The sequence below is a fragment of the Panthera pardus genome, unplaced genomic scaffold (genome assembly GCF_024362965.1).
Source record: "Panthera pardus isolate Hobbes unplaced genomic scaffold, ASM2436296v1 HiC_scaffold_27, whole genome shotgun sequence".
NCBI lineage: Eukaryota > Metazoa > Chordata > Mammalia > Carnivora > Felidae > Panthera > Panthera pardus.
The window spans coordinates 65,671,321-65,690,145 of record NW_026526843.1 but is presented as its reverse complement, the minus strand read 5'-3'; the positions used below and the strand labels follow the sequence as shown (position 1 = coordinate 65,690,145).

The window sequence follows — 18,825 nt, the reverse complement described above, 5'->3', positions numbered from 1 at the left end:
GCGCTTGTCCAAACTGGCGTCTTGACCCGGCCCCGACTCTTCGTTCCCCACAGAGGGACGGAGAGCCAGGAGGAGCCTGAGCTGAGCTTAGGCTCCCGCCCTGCCCGGGCCCGGCCCCCTCCGGTGCCACTGCACCTCCCTCCCTTCCTGGCCCAGCCCCCGAACCAGACCCGGCCCTCTATGGCTCCTCTGGGCTCCAGGTTGGCGCAAACAAAACCCTGATTGACTGCCCAGAGGGGCGGGTTTCGCTGCCGGGCTGTCTCCTCCCCTTCGCGTCCCGCCGGGGATTTGCCGGGAAGGGCGGGGGCGAACAGGGAGAGACTGGTGGGGTGGGAGGGGTTGTGCAGGACCGTGGGAGGCTGAGACCCCGGGCTCTAGAAGATTGTGCCCACCATCTGTCCGAAGCCTGGGCTTTCCCCCTCTAGGTCGCTTTTCTCAAGCTCAAGTGGGGGACAAAGGGACTCCCGAGGACAGGGTGGGGTCTCTCAAAGTCCAGCTCTCATCCTGGGGTGCTCAGGACCACTCCAGTTCCAGGATGCGTGTGAGGAAGAAGGGAGTGAGAGCAAAAGACAGTGGGGCTTCCCTGGAAATTTTGGGTTGATCAATGTCTGTTTGGAGCCTGTGTGGAGAAGGCACGGGAAACAGGACAGTTTGTGGAAAAACCATTTTAACTCTCTCTCTATTGGGCATATGGACAAAGAAGACAGGATTCAGTAGTTTTGAAAGGAAGTTGAGGTAGGGAGCAGGGCTGAAGTACGCGGGCGAGTATGGGGAGCAGGAAGGGCTAGGGAGAAGAGCAAGGCTCTAGCGGCTGCCTGTTGAGGGAGGAAGAGATGGGGGGGGGGAAGAGGAGGGGGAGGAGAGAGATGACATGGGGAGAGCAGAAGGGGGGTTGGACGTGGGAGGAGGAGGAGAGGACTCGAGGGACCGTCTGTCGCGGGACAGGCTGGCCAGCTGGGGCGCGGAGCCGGGAGGAGGAGGCAGCGGCAGCAGCAGTGCTCCGAGGAGCAGCAGCAGCAGCGGCGGCGGCAGAAACAAGTACCAGCCACACAGCGGCTCCTCTCGCCCGAGCAGCCACAGTCCCCCTGCCGAGATGGCGCTGCAAAGCCTGGCGAGCAAGGAAGCCAAGGGGCCCTGGCGGGAGGCAGACCAAAAACAGCAGGAGTGGGTGGGAAGCGCCGAGCCAGAGCCAGAGCCTGAGCCGGTGCCAGTGCCCCCACCAGAACCGCAGCCGGAGCCACAGCCGGAGCCACAACCCCTACTGGACCCTGCTCCCCTGCCGGAGTTGGAATTTGAGCCCGAGCCAGTGCATGAACCCAAGTCCACGCCCGCCGTGGAGACCCGCGGCACTGCTCGAGGTTTCCAGCCCCCCGAAGGTGGCTTCGGCTGGATGGTGGTCTTCGCTGCCACCTGGTGCAACGGATCCATCTTTGGCATCCAGAACTCTTTTGGGATCCTCTACTCCATGCTGCTGCAGGAGGAAAGAGAGAAAAATCGCCAAGTAGAGTTCCAAGCAGGTGAGTGGCCCCGCGCACCCCTCCTGGCATTTGGACAAGGGTGTTCTCTGCTCCCACTGCCGCTGACCCCTGACCTTACAGTCGTAGGCGCCCCTTCAGCTTTCCTCTTCTACTCCTCCCCCTTGTCCCTTACCCACGGCGCTGCTAAGGCGCAAGTTGCGGGGCTCTGGGCACCCTAAGCTGTTGGAGACTAGGCACAAGACGTCCCTTGGGTGGGACTTGGGATATTCATTGATCACATGCAAGGAATGAACTTTTTTGCCCTGGGACAAATCCAGACGCACTTTTTTTTTTCCTTTTAATATGCTGACCATGTGTAGTGAGAGAAAATATTTGCAGATTTTTTTGGAGGGGGAAGTCACGGAGAGAGGAGAGAGTTGGGAGGCAGGGAGGGCTTTGAGAGAAATACGGTACTGCAGATCTTCGCAGCAGCCCCTGTTCCCGCACCGGGGGCCGAGGTGTTTTCTGTCAAAAACACTTTAGGAATACTGGTGACTGAGCGGAGTCAAACACAACCAGGCATGTGTGTCTGCTGGAGACAGAAAGGGAGGGGGAGAGTGGGGGTGGGGTGTGCGCGCACTCTCTTTGCCAGTGGTGGTTATGGCCCAGCCAGGCCAGGCCATCCTCTGTCACTCTGAGGAATCCAGCATATCTCCGTGCCCTCTGAGCTGAACCCCAAAGCAAGCAGAGAGGCGGTCTCCGACGTCTCCTGCCAGAGAATTGTAAGGCGACTGGCAGGCTGGGCCCTGAGACTCACTCCACACCTCCCCCAACCTGAGCCTTGCTCTCCCTGGCACTCTGAGTCTCTCCACTCTCCGCGGGATGCCTGTTTCGGCCTTAGCGGAAATGCTGGCCTTCACCTCTCCGGCTTTCGCGTGGGGCTGACATGGTCTTCTTCCCTAACACAAGCAGGGCCAGGGAGCATAGCCTTAGCTTTCTAGGCCCAGCGGCCGCAAGACTGCAAGTTTGCATTCTCCTCGCATTGAATCTGCCTGTGGGCTGGTGAAGTCAGAGGAGCCATCCTGTTTTCTCAGAAAGCCAACGACGTTGCCCTCTCAGCAGTTCTGATGACGAGTCTAGAGAAGGAGTGAAGGATTTGGGATGCCCTCTCTCTCAAGGCTCGCTCCTTCTTGTGTCTCCTAGGGACAGCTCCACTAGACTTGCCCAAAGTTTGCCACTCAGAATAGGTGGTTTTTCATAGTGTTGCCCTGGGGCTGAAGGGTTCCCTCTTCTCGACACCATAACATGTACTTCTGCTGCCCTCTGGGGGGGCCTCGGGATTATTTATTGAACATAGAAACCTTGAATTCTAGGGCATTCACTGGCGGGTTCCCTGGGCATTTGGACAGCTTCTCCTACCACTCTGAACCAAGGACCCATCTTTTTTTGTTGTTGTTGTTTGTTTTGTCATTGTTTTGTTTTGTTTGTTTGTTTGTTTGCAGCTTCATTGGGCTGCCTTTGAAGAAGAGGTTTGGAGCTATTGGTACCTCTTGTGACCTATTGGCACCGCACAGTGTGGGCCCCACTTGAAAGTTAGACTGTGTATCAATGGCTGTTCAGGGTGGAGACTACCAGGCCACATTGATGCCTGAGAGTAGGGGGTCCCTGGACTGTGTGGAACAACTGGAAAGAGGGTCACTGCCACATTCACCCCTGGGAATACCTTTTCCTTGATTTGATTCAGTTCAGGGGCTCCTGGGAAGGCAGCCAGGGTAAGGCCTTTTGCTGTTGTCTAGGTTACCTAGGAGGGCACCTGCTGAGCATTGCCCTGTGGTTAAAGGCAGGCTGTTGGCCTTCAGAGTCAGTGGCAAAGTCTGGGTGAAACTTCATGGGAGGTAGTGGGGGATGGGCTGAAGCTAGACCCTGGCATTCATGTCCTGTGAGCAGGCCTGGAGTTGGGCCCTTTGGAGTGTGTAATAAAACTTGGGAAAAATCACTACTTTACCAGGAAGAGGTTTACTGCTGGGGAACAAACTTCAAAGTAGGTGATCATAGGGGACTCAGGGGGAGGGCTGGCTGGGACTTTCCGGTCAAGACCTCACAGTGCAGCTGGGAAGGGGGGTGCACTGGGCTGTGCAGAGCTGTGGCTGGTGTGTACTCTGACACAGACTAGGTCCCTTGAAGGGGTAGGTTTACTGGTTTAAATTATGGTAAGTATGGTAAGTACAGGTCAAGAAGGGACAGAAAGGAATTTGGTATGTCCCCAGGGTCTCAGAATACTTTGGCTTAGGTCTTGAATTCATGAAAGTTGTTTTTGATACTGAATACTCTTGGGAACACCTCAGTTTTTATTTTGAAGAAGTCAAGAACACCCCACCACATTCTTGAGCTCCTAGAAAATCTCATCCTTAGCACTAACTTTTTTTGGTCCCTCAGCTTTCCCAAGCAACCATTCAGATCCTGAGATTCCAAATGTGTCTCTGCCTCCACACGCTTTCTGCAGTTTACTCAACATTTCCCAGCAACCTATGTCACAGCACTAGTGTCTCAAGGGATAGAAGAAGCCAGTAGAAGCTTGCTAAAATGTTTACCAGCCAGTATTTGCCTAATAGCCATTCTGGGGAACTTGGAACATATACTCCTATAGTCAAGGAGGTTGGTGCACTCTCCATTTCCATTAATGTCTGACATGCCTTTCATCTCTAAAAATCTATGAATTTATGGAGGCACCACACAGCCCAGATTCTCTTTGACTAGGCCTAATATCTTCACAGTCCTAAATCTGCTGCTGATTGGCTTTATGAGTCTGAGGTTCTGCAGATAATTGGGACTGTTATGAGGGAGCCCCAGAGGAAGGTAGTTTTGATCTATGGGAGCTAACTACACATCAGAGAGGTCTCTGGGCATGGGAAAAAAAACCATGGAGAGTAGAAGGAAAGTGGAATTCAGGCCATTCTAGAGCATGTAATGTACACTTTTTGTGGACTCTGTGATGTGTACAGTTCTGTGGTGACACTAGCAGTTTATCTTATGCCTTCACCTGTTTTTAAAAGGAAGCCAATTTACCCTGGGTCTTACGCCTGGGAAGAATGGCAGGCAATAGGTTCCTCTGATGGAGGCAAGTGACCAAGGTCTGATTTAGGGGAAAAGGAAAAGATCAGGAGAGAAATGAGTCTATACTTTTTCAGAGCTGGTGGAAAATTTGGGAGTTCTCCCACCCAGACCAAGCAACAGACAAGACAGGGAAGCCAGGCAATTTGGTGGAAAGTATAGCATGGCTTCCTGGGTTTAGAGGAGAGACTTTTGGAGGGAAGATGGTAAAGAGGAACAAGGTAACATTGGTTGCAAGCCCCAAGTCATTATTGGAACCCCAAGTGGGTTAGAGCTGAGGCAGGCTTAGGATTGGGGATCCAGGGGACAAGGTAGACCAAGTCAGAGTTGTTAACATTGGCTCAAAGCTTAGGTCTTTTTAAATGTGCTTCAGAGTAAACCCATTAGTCTGCACTTTCCACCTTTACTGCCAGTCTACCACTGAGCCATAAAATATGATGGGAGGTATCTTTTATTGGGCAGTTCATAAGCATGTCCCTTGTAGGCTCCTAGGTTGGAGGATTGGGGCTAGGGCTCTCACCATCCATGGAAAGGGACAAGGGTCAGTAGAATTTACTACTGGGCTCAAGATTGTTCAGACTCATGGATCACTCTAATGGGGACAGAATTTTCTAGGCATGGGGAAAATAGGTACACTATGCATTTGGGCAGAGTCCCAAGGATGGGTGGGGTCAAAGGTAAGTTAAGCTATCTTTCTCTCATTGCTTCGTTCAATGTCTCATTGGGCTGACCAGTGAATTGCTTAATTTAGGAACCAGGTATTTTTTGAGCAAGTCTGCCAGGATCTTGTCTTTGCCTGAAGGTTTTGCCTACTGTCCAGATAATCTTGACCAGGTTGGCTTAGAGCCTGCAAAGGAGCTTTGGGCCACAGGGTCATTGGCCAGGCATCCTTCAAGTGACTCTTCTGTCTTCTTTCCAACAAACTGGGTCCAAACGTAGGACCTTGACTCATACTGGAAGGGATGAGAAGAAGAGGTTGGGATATTTGGAAGACAACCAGGGGGATGCTTGTTTTAGCTGGAGTAGCTGGTTGAGGCTGGATCCCTGGCTCACTGTCCAGTGGCCTCAAATGCTCATTCTAAATATAAATCTGGACACTAAAGGGCTGGCGATCTCAGTAATACCAGCTAGACAGTGACTAAGAGTTAGACAACTTGTGCCCCTGACTTGCTCTGTGACTTTGAGCAGGTACTTTACCTCTCTGTACTTCAGTTTACCTATCTGTAAGATGAGAAGGTTTGAGTAGATGAACTTTATAGCTCTGCCGTCCTATCCTTCTAGAACTATGTTATATTTTATTCTTTACTATTCATTTGACATACTTTTTGACTCATTCAGACAAAATGGAAATTTGTTAATCTATCTGTCTGAATGAAGATGCAGACAGGTTAAGAGGCAATTGGGAAAGCAATGAAAAACCATGTAGATATTATTTTCCCATGTCATATGAATTAAAAGATTATAGGGCTGCTTATATATACACCATTGTGGTTGAAAAGATCCACTACTTTTTATCCGTGTGTAAAGGCAACTCTGGATGTACAATTGCTTCTCCCAGAATGCCCTGCTTAGCATGGAACTGGAGCCCCAAGAGAATTCCCTCAACTTGGCTTGCTGCAGGCTAGTAGGCTAGTAGTAGTAGGTCTGTATGCTGCTGTTTCCAGTATTTGAGCCTGTTCCTAAAAAACATTAAACTATAAGCATTTACTTAAGCTTCAGCTTGGACCCTTCTCCTGAAACTTAATTTCCCACATCTCACTCTTATTTCTCAGAAATAATGGTTAGTATGACCTTGATTTGCTGTTACTTCAGGGTAGAAGAGTAAACCAAGATTTTAAATGTGACATAGTGGTTTCCTTCAGGGGGCTTCAGACAGAGAATCTTTATAGCTGGCTTAGGGCTACTGCCTGGGTCCCACTGTGGTTGGGTATGGGAGGACTGCTGTTTCAATCCTAGAGGAGGCCCTATTGGGTATCCCTGGTCAACTTCACTTTCATTCAGGGCTTAGCTGAGAGTGTGGCTACTGAAGTAGCATGCAGAGAGCTCTCTCTTGTTTTCCCCTAAATTTATACTTACTTGTCACTGGAAACATTTCCTTCAGTGCCACAAAGAGTAAACAAGCAGCTGGACTGTCAACATTTGCAGAAATATGTAAAGGATGCCATCTCAACTTTTTGAACAGATCAGTTTCCCAAGACGGTGTGCTGCTTTTACCACCAGCATATTTTTGTTTTGCTGTCTTTTTAAAAGAAAGAATCATTTACTCTTTTCAGATTGTGTAAAAGATGGAGTGGACTTTCTTGCCTTGGAACTGTCTCACTTGGGAGTCAACGAGTAAACCTTAGAGAAAAGGCTTTATTTGTAATACACACACACACACACACACACACACACACACACACCATATGCCTCACCTGAAGCCATGGATGACGAAAAAATTATTTTCCCATCTGTTTATGGAATCAGGTTTAACATAACAGAGGCTTCTGTAGGAGTTATGGGAGATTAGCACAAAGGGCCCAGACTGAACAACTTGTTAGGTGAGAGTGATGGAGAGAATATGGCTAGCCTGAGCTGTATCTCTTGTCCTGGACCCCTTTGTAACTCCCCAACACTGGAACTTGGAAACATTTATTATAAGTTCCTTTCTGTTTCCATCCCTCCCCTTATCCTGCATCACTCTCCATACTCAAAGGTTACTGGGAAGCGGGTTTAGAACACTCCAGCCCTCTCTCATTTTAGGGATGATAGAGGACTAAGCCCAAGAACATTTAATTACTTACCTTGAAGGTGGGTGCTGTGGTTAGTAATATGAAATCATTTGGCACCTATTTTTGGAGGGGAATGTGGCCTGTGTGGGTGGCTTGAGGAAGTACATGTGTCTTCACCCTGGTAGTCTTGCCTATCTCTATCTTCTACTTTGCTCCAGTTTCTGGGGTTGACAGGAGAAGAATGGATGAAATTGGCTGTCCCAACCATATTTTCTAGGATCCTCCTATTTTCATGGTCCATTTGTACCACCTTTGTTAGATATGCCATCCCCTTTCCTCCCAGTATTGTTATCTCTATTCTCTTTCTTTCTCTTGCTCAATTAATGGAATAACTGGAGTTCAAGATGTGATAGAGGCCCAACTCCAGCATGGATCTCGGCCCATTTCTACAAAGCCCACAGAGGCATCTCTTCCTTTTTCCCTTTTCTTCCCTCTCTTACTCTTCACTTTCTGGGGGAAAGGTGACTTTCTATGTAGGAGTCAAGAGTGTGGAAGCCATTAGCTCTGGATTTTTGTAGTAAGATAGCTACCATGAACTCCCTTTTGTCATTTCCACACTCCTTTTCATAGCTCCAGGACCCCAAACAAGGAGATAGTATTGTAGCAAGTCTTACCCAATTATATTCAACAAATGTCCTGGTCAGTTGTACCCCTTTGTCTTCAAATCCTTACTTTCCTTGTTCTGGGGCAACTGAACCTTCAGAGATTTCAGATTGGTTTTCAGTAGCTTCGGTGGTTCTTGAAGAACAGAAGTCTTCATTCCATTTTGAGTCTCATCATCTCTCTTCTTGCTAAAAAATACTACATAATTTGTTGTAGAGGAGTCAGAGAAGGGAGGAGACAGACACTAGGTCCTAACTAGAGTTAAAAATGCCTTCAGTGATGGTAGAAAGAGAGGAAGTAAAGCTTCCAGGTTAGTTGCTTCCCTGTTTCTATGTAGCTGAAGGGAAAAGAGGAAGGAAAATGTCGCTAAACAAGCAGTCCCTACACAATCTTTTTGCTCAATTTACCTTGTGGATCTACCCACCCACAGAGATCAGCCTCTTATCCAGGCTGAAAGGGTATGTGCATGAACTCATATGTCCAGACATATGTGTATGTGTGTATATCTTGGCATGTGATGTCTGTCTGGGCCAATTAGCACAGTTTCTTAGAACATATACCTATGAGGCTGAGATCACAGGTTCAGTCATTTGTTCAGGTCACTGAGCTTCTCACAAAGAGCTCTTTGTCTATTTACCATTCATACTCTTCACATGGGATTGCCACTAATCCCAACTGGGTAAAAGTATGGAGATGACTCTCTATAAGCCCACCCTGCTACTTACTATTATTATTATTAACATTTATTTAGTATTTAGCAAGTAAATCTGTGCCAGGCATTATATTAAGCTCTTTACATGTACCAGCTCATTTTATTTTATTTTATTTTATTTTATTTTATTTTATTTTATTTTATTTACTTTATTTTTTTGCAATTAACTTCAGTTTATTCCTTCACTACCCGGCGGCCAGGACCCAAAAAGGCGCCACAAAACCGAGGTGGGACAGCCAGGAGCGCTATCTGTACCAGCTCATTTTAATTCTCAACAACACTAGGAAATAGGTACCATTATTTTCTCCATTTTGTAGATAAAAAGACACAGGCACAGAAGTTAACTAACTTGCTTAAGCTCATATATCAAGAAATGGCAGAGCCAGGATTTGAACACAGAGAATCTGAGTCCAGAATTCCTGCTTTTAAATATCACCTAATACATAGTAAGGATGGGAATAGGCAGCTACCAAGGGGACTGCTGCCAAGCTTTCCATTCCTGTAGCCTCAGGGCATCCTTTTGACTAAGGGATAAATAAGATGACCAAGAAAAGGTTTAATAGACAAAAGTTTGACAGTCTTCTGATATATGGCATACTCCTCTAACTACCCATCTCACTCTACCCAGAGTCATGATCCTTGGGTACAAAAAGGGCTAGAGAAATGGTCTCTTCTTAATTGGTTAGACTTGAACAAGTCATATAAACTTCCACGTATTCAGTGTTCTCATCTGCACAATGGAACCAACAGTATTTTATAGGTCTATGAAGGATCCAATGGAATTATGTATATGAAAGATCTTTGTAAATTGTGAAGGAATTGGTGCTATTTTTATTCTTATTATCCAGTGACCTGTTCTAGCCCTTAGAAATTGAGTTGCTATACCTTTCTTTAAATGTTTCTGTAAGGAGAATCAACCCTCTTACCCACCTTCCACCTCCCCATTCAATCTCTTTCTCATATTCCCTCTGTATTATTCTGCAACTTGATCTGGGTGTCCTGTAGCTAAGGACTGGCTGTGTTTTCTTTGTTCCTCAGTTCTCTAAGAGCCTTGAGAAAGGAGGGGCCAGATCCCAGGTCATATACATTCAAGGAAACAAGACATGTTAAAATATTTACAGCTCTTGGCAGGAGCTCACAAACCTCCCTACAAGTCAAGGACTGAGTTTTTTAGGAGGAGTTGCTAAGGATTGGGGGGTGGGTGGGTTGAGTGGTGGGTGAAGTTAAGGCGTCACTTCCTCCCGAGGGTCTCTTACAGAGCCTCTGTTCTCCTGCAGGTAGTAAGGAAGAAGGAAAGGGATATTTAGGGTCAGAAGGTCTGGGCCAGGGGATATTAAGCATAGAAGGGGCCTTGCTCTTTTGTATTCAGTTTTGGAGTGGGCCAATTTCCTTGTGTTCTAAACAGGATAGCCCTGGAGAACAGAGGCCGCAGAAGGCCAGAGGCTTGGAGACTGCAATAGCAGTTGTGAACAAGCATTTTAGTGACCCTTAGGGAGCTTCCATTAAGACCATTTAGTAGGCAAATCAGAATGGAAATGTTTCTATTTTTTGTTACAAACAACAAAACAAAATCTCCAAGTCTTTCTTTGAGACTAAGATTTCAATATAGTAGGATTCACCATCTTGATTTGTGGTTATTTTTTTAAATGTTTATTTATTTTTAAGAGAGAGAGGGAGAGGGAGAGAGACAGAGTGCGAGTGGTCAAGGGGGCAGAGAGAGAGAGGGAGACACAGAATCCAAAGCAGGCTCCAGGCTCTGAACTGTCAGCACAGAGCTGGATGCGGGGCTCCAACTCACAAACCGTGAGATCATGACCTAAGCTGAAGTCAGACATCTAACTGAATGAGCTACCCAGGCGCCCTGATTTTTGGTTATTTAAATGTCTGAGCTAGAAGGCATTTTACAGACCACCTCATCTTACCCCATCTGGTGCCTATTTTATAAGTAGAGAACTGAGTTCTGGAAAGATGTGACCTCAATCAACATTATAGTCAGATGATTATAGTGGAGATTGGTTTGTAAGAGGGTTTGGGAAATAGGTGCAAAGGATGGGGTTTTTGGCACCTTAGGGGGTCCTCAATCCAATTCACTGTCGTACTGTCCCTTCTTCTCTCTCTGAATTTTTCCAAAGTCAATCCCCAGGCATTACTTTGTGTAGATTGTATTGTGTTTTAACAAATGTGATTTATTTATTTAATATGAAACAAAATCCAAGAGGTACAACACTGTAAAGTCTCTCTCCAACCCCTGTCTCCCAGTTACCTTGTTCCCCTCCCTAGAGGCCACCAGTGTTGTCTAGTGTGTCCTTCCAGAGATATTCTGTTTATGTACAAGCAATTGTGGTGTGTGTGTGTGTGTGTGTGTGTGTGTGGTGTGTGTCTACACATTCTATTTCTAAAGCACAAATGGTAGCCCATATTTCATATTATCTTCCACCTTGCATTTTATACTTTAAAATATATCTTGGATATTATTATGCATTAAATACATAAGCTCACACTTTTTTTTTATAACTGCACTGTATTCCATTATATGAGTATATCATAATTTATTTAATCAACACTTTGCTAATAGGCATTAAAGCTGTTACTAATCTTTGAATATGGGCTTTTGAATCAAACAGCACTATATTCAATTAGTTACCACATGGCTGGCTTTGACAAAGGTTTTAACTTGTTGAAATCTGAGTTTTCTCATGCATAAAATAAGGATAATAATAACATCTTTCATTATTGGTATGGAGATTAAATGAGATGAGGCATACAAAATATGTAGCATATAGTCAGCACATACTTTGTTCAATAAATGTTTTTTTTTTCATGCTCACAAGCCCTCCCCATACCCTTTACCTCCAATTCAATTAACGTTGGTTCAATTCAAGTCAATAAGTGTTTATTATGTGCAAGGCTAGACATTGGATAAGCCAGAGAAGGAAAAGAAGTTTATAATTTCTTTGCAAAGACATAACATACCAAACAATTGCAGATTGTTGTTAAGTAGTAAAAATATGTGTCTATATAAAATTGAGTGCAATTTTTGTGTGGTGATGTGGAAAAGGAGAGATGAGTGTGAGGATTCAAGAGGAATCAAGGAAGGTTTGCTGGAAGAGTTGTAACTCAAAATGGGATTTAGCTAAGTGAAGAGGTACCTATGAATTGGGTAGTTGCAGGATGAGTGTTGAGAATTAGACACTTTGGTTGTTGCTCAGAGTCTGGGTCTTTGCCCTCTGAGAGTCCAGTGAGTCACTCTTCCCCATTAGGCCCTGACCCAGAAGACAGGGTGGAGTAGAGGGGTAGGAGGAGAGGAAGATACTGAGGGCATTTGGAGAAGAGCATGGGGTGGGAGGATGTCTGGGCATTGGGCCATGGAATGAGGTGCCTGCAACTGGCTTGTAGCATAGCCTGCCGAACCTACCACCCACTCTTCCATGTCAGCAGCCCAGGCACTTTTTCTGAGGTCCGAGGGGAGGAATAAAGGGCAGGAGAGAAGAGATGGCAACAGCTCTCAGCTCCTTACCCTAAGTCTCAAACAGACTTCCAGATGCTGTGAACCCTAGGAAAAGGGAAGACTACGGAGTGGTGACAATCCCTTCTGTATGTGGCACATTGTAATTTATATCTTAGTTGATGTCTATCCTTGCAACAGAGACAGTTATGAAATAAAATACTTAGTTGAATCTCATCATGTGCCACCATCTTTGATCACAAGTGCTATGTTGAGGGGTTCTGGAAAATGGAAAGTCAGTGTAGTTCATATTTAGTTGGGGAAAATTTCACAACAAGGAAGGGTTGTGTAGAGACTTATATTCCCATTTTATAGTTGCAAAAAATGGAAAACACACGGAGAGTGAGTGGCCTAAGGTCATACACTTAATATTTAGCAGAGGTGAGGCTAGAACCCAGGTATTCCAGTTCCATAGTCAATGGGAATGGATACTAGGAGCTCCCTGAAAGCTGGAATAGAGCTTTCCCTAAATTTGATAGCAGCCCGAAGTTTAAGTGTGTGGATAAGAAGAAGTATGGTATGATGAAAAACAAACAAACAATTGGGAAGCAAAAAGTTAAGGGAGATGGAAATTAATGTCATGGAAGGAAGGATCTGGACCTCACTAACTTGTTGGTTGGGATCAAGAAAGGTACTGGATTGGGAATCAGGAGACCTGGGTTCTGCTTTTAGCTCTGTTTACTGTCTTTGTGACCCTGATAAGTCCCTTTCTTTTTTCTTGGCCCCAAGTTCTTCACTAATGCAATGAGAAGGCTGGACCTCCCAGAGACTTAGTGCTTATAACCAGTGACTTATATAAACCAAAGAGGCCTTGGGGTGCTTCCTGGCAAGGTGATGGGGAATGGTAAGGTAGTAAGAAAACAACTTCTCTGATGAAAATGGAAAACAATTCCTCACAGATTTAAGAAACGATGAATTTTGGAAAGGGTAGCTATCCTGTGTTGTCCATCCTGTCTCCTCGGAGAATTCCATCCAAGAGGGGCAAAGAGAGCATGCATGCACAAGTGAACAAGTACCTCAATGCAAAGCAGAAATTTGGTGTGACTGATTATGATATGCTGAGTCAAGATGCCTAGAAATATTTCCTGAATATTCTCCACTTTAAGACCCCTTTCCTAAGATCTTGGCTTTATCTTTAAAAAGGGGGTTGTGTCTTAAGGGTGAAATACAACTGAGAATTCTCCTTTCATGGAGTCTTCTTGAGTGAGCACTAAAGCGGAGCCAAACTGCTTGAGTAAATCCTGGCTCCACCACTTAGCCAGGTCCTTAGGCCACTTAACCTCTCTGTGCTGCTATCTCCTCATTTGTAAGAGGCAGATAGTAAGATTACTCACTGTATAGGGTTGTTAAATGAGTTATATATAGCTTGGAAGAGCATCTGGCACGTGGTAAGTGCTGTATAAGCATTTGATATTCTTATTATCTCACTAGTAGGCTAGTGTAACCCCAGGTGAGCCCAAGGGAGCTTAGCATAACTCAGTCAGGAATTCTGGGGGTAAACTTACCTTATCAAGGTACCATCTGGGCTACTCTGCTGTGGGCCATCCTCAGGACCAGATTAAGATCTTTAAAGGCCTTAAAAACTATTTTTCCAAATGCCAACTTCTGAAACAATTCATTAAATCTATACTTTTCTCATTTGGGGGTGGCCCTGCTTCACTGGTGCCCTAAACTCATAACTTTGTCCACATGTTGGGTAATCCTGCACTTGTCACATCTATAAGTTCCTCCCTGAGTTCTTAGGAAACCAATGCCTCTGCGTGGTCTACACATCCACATGCAACAGTTTTGAAACCTGGATAGCTCCATCTACAACAGGGTGCTCTGTGTCCAACTTTCTAAGAGCTTGCCAAGATCCTCCCAAGCCCTGTGACCCCTTGGCAGTTGGGACCTCCCATCCTGTTACTTGGAAGGAGGGATTATCTTTTGGAGCTAGAAGGAGAGGAGGATAAATGCCTGAAAGTCCCAATAGGGGCCCCTGCAAGAATCTCTAAATGTTGTCAAGTTAAAATTCTCGTGCCCAGTTGGAATGACTGAGCATAATCATAGTAGAGCAGAAGAATGATGAAGACCTCCTGCCTTGAGATGACTAGGAAACCATCCCTCTTCCCCTGAACCCTGACTTCTCCAAGGTCTTCAAATCAGTGATCCTGAAACCTTGGAGACATTATCATTATCTCCACTGCCTTGACCAGGTTCTAAGCAGTGAAATGGTAAACAGAACACTGTGTGTTCCAAGAGTCACAGTGTTTTTTTTGCCTTGACCTAGATTTTGCCTACTAGTCAAAAGCAAGTTTTCCTTAGATCTATAGTCCAACAAGCTAGAGGGACCTAGTGGCCAGAGTAAGGGAGGTTAGCAGAACCCCAGATGGATTTATTTTCTGCTTTGCCCTGGGATGGTACCATTCACATTCAGGCCTAGCCAGACTGGTGCTACCTGCCCTCCTCATAGGATGTCTCAAACATGAAAGGCTCAGGTAGAACGAATCATATCAGATGTTGGGAGCCTGTGGTTTTTAGGAAGAGGAAGACAGATAGCTAGAGCAGAGAATAGAGAGGGAACAAACCTATTTTCCCAGCTCCTAACTCCAGAAAGTACTCCTAATGGGCTCCAGAGTATCACCAGTGAACATCTGCTCAAAAAGACCATGGCTCATCTGTGTCCCATGAGTGAACTTGGCTAATATCTCTAGCCAGGACCAGCAACCTGCATACTACTCTCCAGACCATGGCTCAACAGAGAATAACACTTGCCCTGAGGCCCTCTTTATTTTTCATGGAATTTGTTTTAGCACTAATAGAAAATCTGGCCTTGGAATGGGAGATCATAAAATAGACCCCAGAGTTCAAATCTCCCTTGCCTCATTTCTTTCTGGGCTGTGTGGTAGGCTCAGGCATGGGATCTGACATAAGATAGACCAGAATTAGAATCTTGGATTTGCTGTTTACCTAATCTGCAACCTTGGCCAAATCACTTGGCCTTTCTGAGCCTCACTTTCTTTATCTGTAAAATGCGGGGAAGGAGTAATAATCTCTATCTCACAGTCTTGTAATAAGGCTCAAATGAAAGGATGGATGTGACAATATTTATTTAATTTTTTAAAAATTTATATCCAAATTAGTTAGCATATAGTGCAACAATGATTTCTGGAGTAGATTCCTTAATGTCCCTTACCCATTTAGCCCATCCCCCCTCCCACAACCCATTCAGTAACCCTCTGTTCTCCATATTTAAGAGTCTCTTATGTTTTCCTCTTCCCTGTTTTTATATTATTTTTGTTTCCCTTCCCTTATGTTCATCTGTTTTGTCTCTTAAAGTCCTCATGTGAGTGAAGTCATATAATATTTGTATTTCTCTGACTAATATGTGACAATATTTTGAAAACTGGTTTGAGCCTTATATATAAATTATCATCATGTCTACCAGGTATATAAGTTTATCTGTAGATTTGAACATGTTCTCATGCATGTATAGCTGGATTGAGGCATCACCAATGATACACATATGTATAAGTAACCACTTATGTGTACAAAATTATACACATAATCTGACCTAAAGCTTGAACTCATGATGTAGACAATAAAAAGGACACACATTCATAGGCATACACATACACATTTATCTACATGGATAACCCCTTTTTCTTTGTATCACACACATACCCACACACAGGCAGATGTATATGTATTTATGTGCATGTGTACATATATGTACAGCTCCATAGTTTCACAGGTGAGCATACCATACCCCCCAGCTTCTCCCCAGACTATTCAGTTTTCTCAGGATCTAAGAAAGGCCATGTACATAAATCTCCCCACTTCATACTAATAATGTCCCTTTTGCTCTTGTTGGGGCCTCTCCCCTGCTTCCCCTTATTTGCAGATTAACACAGCTGCTGCCAAAATTCAAGCTGCAGTATGTGCTATCAACATGTCTGGAGAGCATGGATCCTTGTCCAGTTGCTCTGTGAATAGCATTATGAATCGATTCTGCACAATATATTTATAGCCATGTTTGCACAGAGCTGACAGAGTTTTCAGATTTTTTCAAACCACAGTTAATCCAGCCACAAAAATAGTCACTAGCTCCCATTCCCTTAGGCTAAAAGAAATTGTGTATAAGACCTAATGAAAATTAGTCATGGAGTCTAAATGAGGTTGAATTTATCTCTCTCTTTCCCTCCCTCCCTCCCTTTCTTTTCCTCTACCTCTCCTCTCTCACTTTCCTTTTGCCATTTCTTTTTATTCCAAGGATGTCTGAATCTAATGTAGGGTGGGTGGTGGTGGCATGGGGTGTAATTTGCTGCAGAGAGAGTCTGAAGTCATCAGAGCCTAATGTTTTGGGAAGCACGAACAGAAGGAAAAGGAGAAAAATAAAGTTAGGGTGTCCAGGATTATAAGCAGAAAGAACATATCAGGGGAATTAAATGGGTGAGAACAAAAGCAGGAGGGTTAATGTCTACCATGAGGCCAACTAGAATGGCAAAGTACCCCAGCCTCCCCTTAATCACTGTGACACGGGCTAGTAAACTTTTTTGCTTAAATGCAAGGTTAGAACACTAAAAAGAATCTCTAGTGATAGAATTGTAAAGTTAAGCATGGTTAAAGAACAAGCTATTTTCCCAGGAAGACACTAGGCCCAGGCCTAATGTGATGGGCCCCATCCCTGGTGGCTCAGCCAGGACCCAGGGTGAAAAAAGGTTTAGGTAGGGCTATCAGATAATTTATTATCCAAACTGGGATACTTTTGAGAATGAAAGGAGACACTACTACTATTATGCAGGGGCAACAGGCATAAATTAGGTTTGTCCCAGGCAAACCAAGATGTATTTTCATTCTAGATTTAGGCCATACTTCTCCAGCTTGCCAGGAAAAGACAAACTGTAAGGGTTCCTCAAAAGATGACTTAAAAATGTGTGTGTGAGGAGGCACCTGGGTGGCTCAGTCGGTTAAGCGACCAACTTTGGCTCAGGTCATTATTTCATGGTTCATGAGTTCAAGACCCCCTGTCAGGCTCTGTGCTAACAGCTCAGAGCCTGAAGCCTGCTTTGGATTCTGTGTTTTCCTCTCTCTCTGCCCCACCCCTGCTTGCACTCTGTCTCTCTGTCTTTTAAAAATGAATAAACATTAAAAAAAAAGAAAAAATGTATGTGTGGGATTGAGTAGTAGGGATCAAGGCAGAGAGATTAAATCTTTCTCTTGTTGTTGTCCATAAATATATAATGGAACTTCCTTCCAAGTGTTTTTATTTCCTGGTAAGCTTCATAAGAGGAGGAGCTATGTGTGTATGTGTGCTTGTGTATATGCAGTTTTGTGCATTGCATGTATATGTTTGTGTTGAGGGTAAACTAGCAATTATCACAATAATCCTGATTGGGAATTGACTGTCAATCCATGCATTAGAGTAAAAAGCCCAGCTATTTCTTTAAAGTTTCTGAGAAAGACAGATACCATATGTTTTCACTCATATGTGGATCCAGAGAAACTTAACAGAAGACCAGGGGAGAGGGGAGGGGGGGAAAGTTACAAAGAGGGAAGGAAGCAAACCATGAGACTCTTAAATACTGAGAACAAACTGAGGGTTGATGGGGGTTGGGGGAGAGGGGAAAGTGGATGATGGGCATTGAGGAGGGCACCTCTTGGAATGAGCACTGGGTGTTGTATGGAAACCAATTTGACAATAAATTGTTATATATATATATATATATATATATATATATATATATATATCTACAATATCTCCAACAATTAAAAAATAGTTTATGAAAACCAGTGCTTGACAAGTGTGGGAAGAAGCTGCTTAAGAGTAAGCTTGAGGTTTCTGTAAAGCCTAGATTTGAGCTCAAGGGGGAAGATTTGACAGCTGGCCAGTTCTCCTAGGCCTGCCCCTCTGAAGCACCCTGCCAGATAGTGGAAAATTTCTGTGCTTTGAACATAATTTAACCCCCTTCCGACCACCACCACTACACACATACACATACACAACCTACAAATAAGATTTGCCTTGTAGACAATCCTGGATGGTAAAGATCCACTAAAAGGCTTTTATATGATGCAGGCCAGATGTAAGCTGAAAGTATTTCCAGGCTTAGCAATAAAAGACAGGAATAAGACAGCAATAAAAGTAGTAAGACACCAGTCATTGACCTTTCTGCTTCTGCCCTCATCACTTTGGGCTTTGGGCAAGGGAAATGGCTAGAGAGGCCCCAGGAGTGTTAGGGTTGGCTGTTGGAATGGGAATTTATGCCTCCAGGAGAAGAATGGGGAACTACCTCATGAGCCTTGGCCTGTTATATCGGTGGCTGAGGAGTTAGCTGTGCAAATGAGCAAGTGCTTAGCTGTGCAAATGAGCAAGTGCAAGCCATGTGTTAAACCAGCACAAATGAAGTCAAAATCCCATACCGTGGTTTAGTACTCATCTGAACAAATTCAGCTTACTTGAAGCTCTGTTTAGGCTGTATCCATTTGCCTGACCAGTCACATAAAGGATGAGGCAAAAGAGTATGGGGTGCTATAGCACAACTCTGAGAAAATAGTACAGCTTTCATCTCCTGGTTATATGCCCATTCAAATTCAGCCAATATTTATTGAGAATTTTACTGTGTGAGCACTATGCTCACTTTTACATGTATTAATTACCTCATTGAACCCTCACAACAGCCCTGT

General features: G+C 44.7%; 1 protein-coding gene across 1 annotated transcript in view; it reads left to right on the top strand.

Moving 5' to 3' along the window:
• The first annotated feature begins 893 nt into the window (after window positions 1-893).
• The window catches only part of SLC16A2 (solute carrier family 16 member 2), a 137,191-nt gene continuing 119,259 nt past the window's right edge, over window positions 894-18,825 (top strand). Inside the window, exon 1 of the mRNA XM_019438185.2 lies at window positions 894-1,517. Coding sequence (XP_019293730.2) covers window positions 1,094-1,517 — 424 coding nt within the window. The 5' untranslated portion in view covers window positions 894-1,093. The remainder of the gene's footprint in view (window positions 1,518-18,825) is intronic.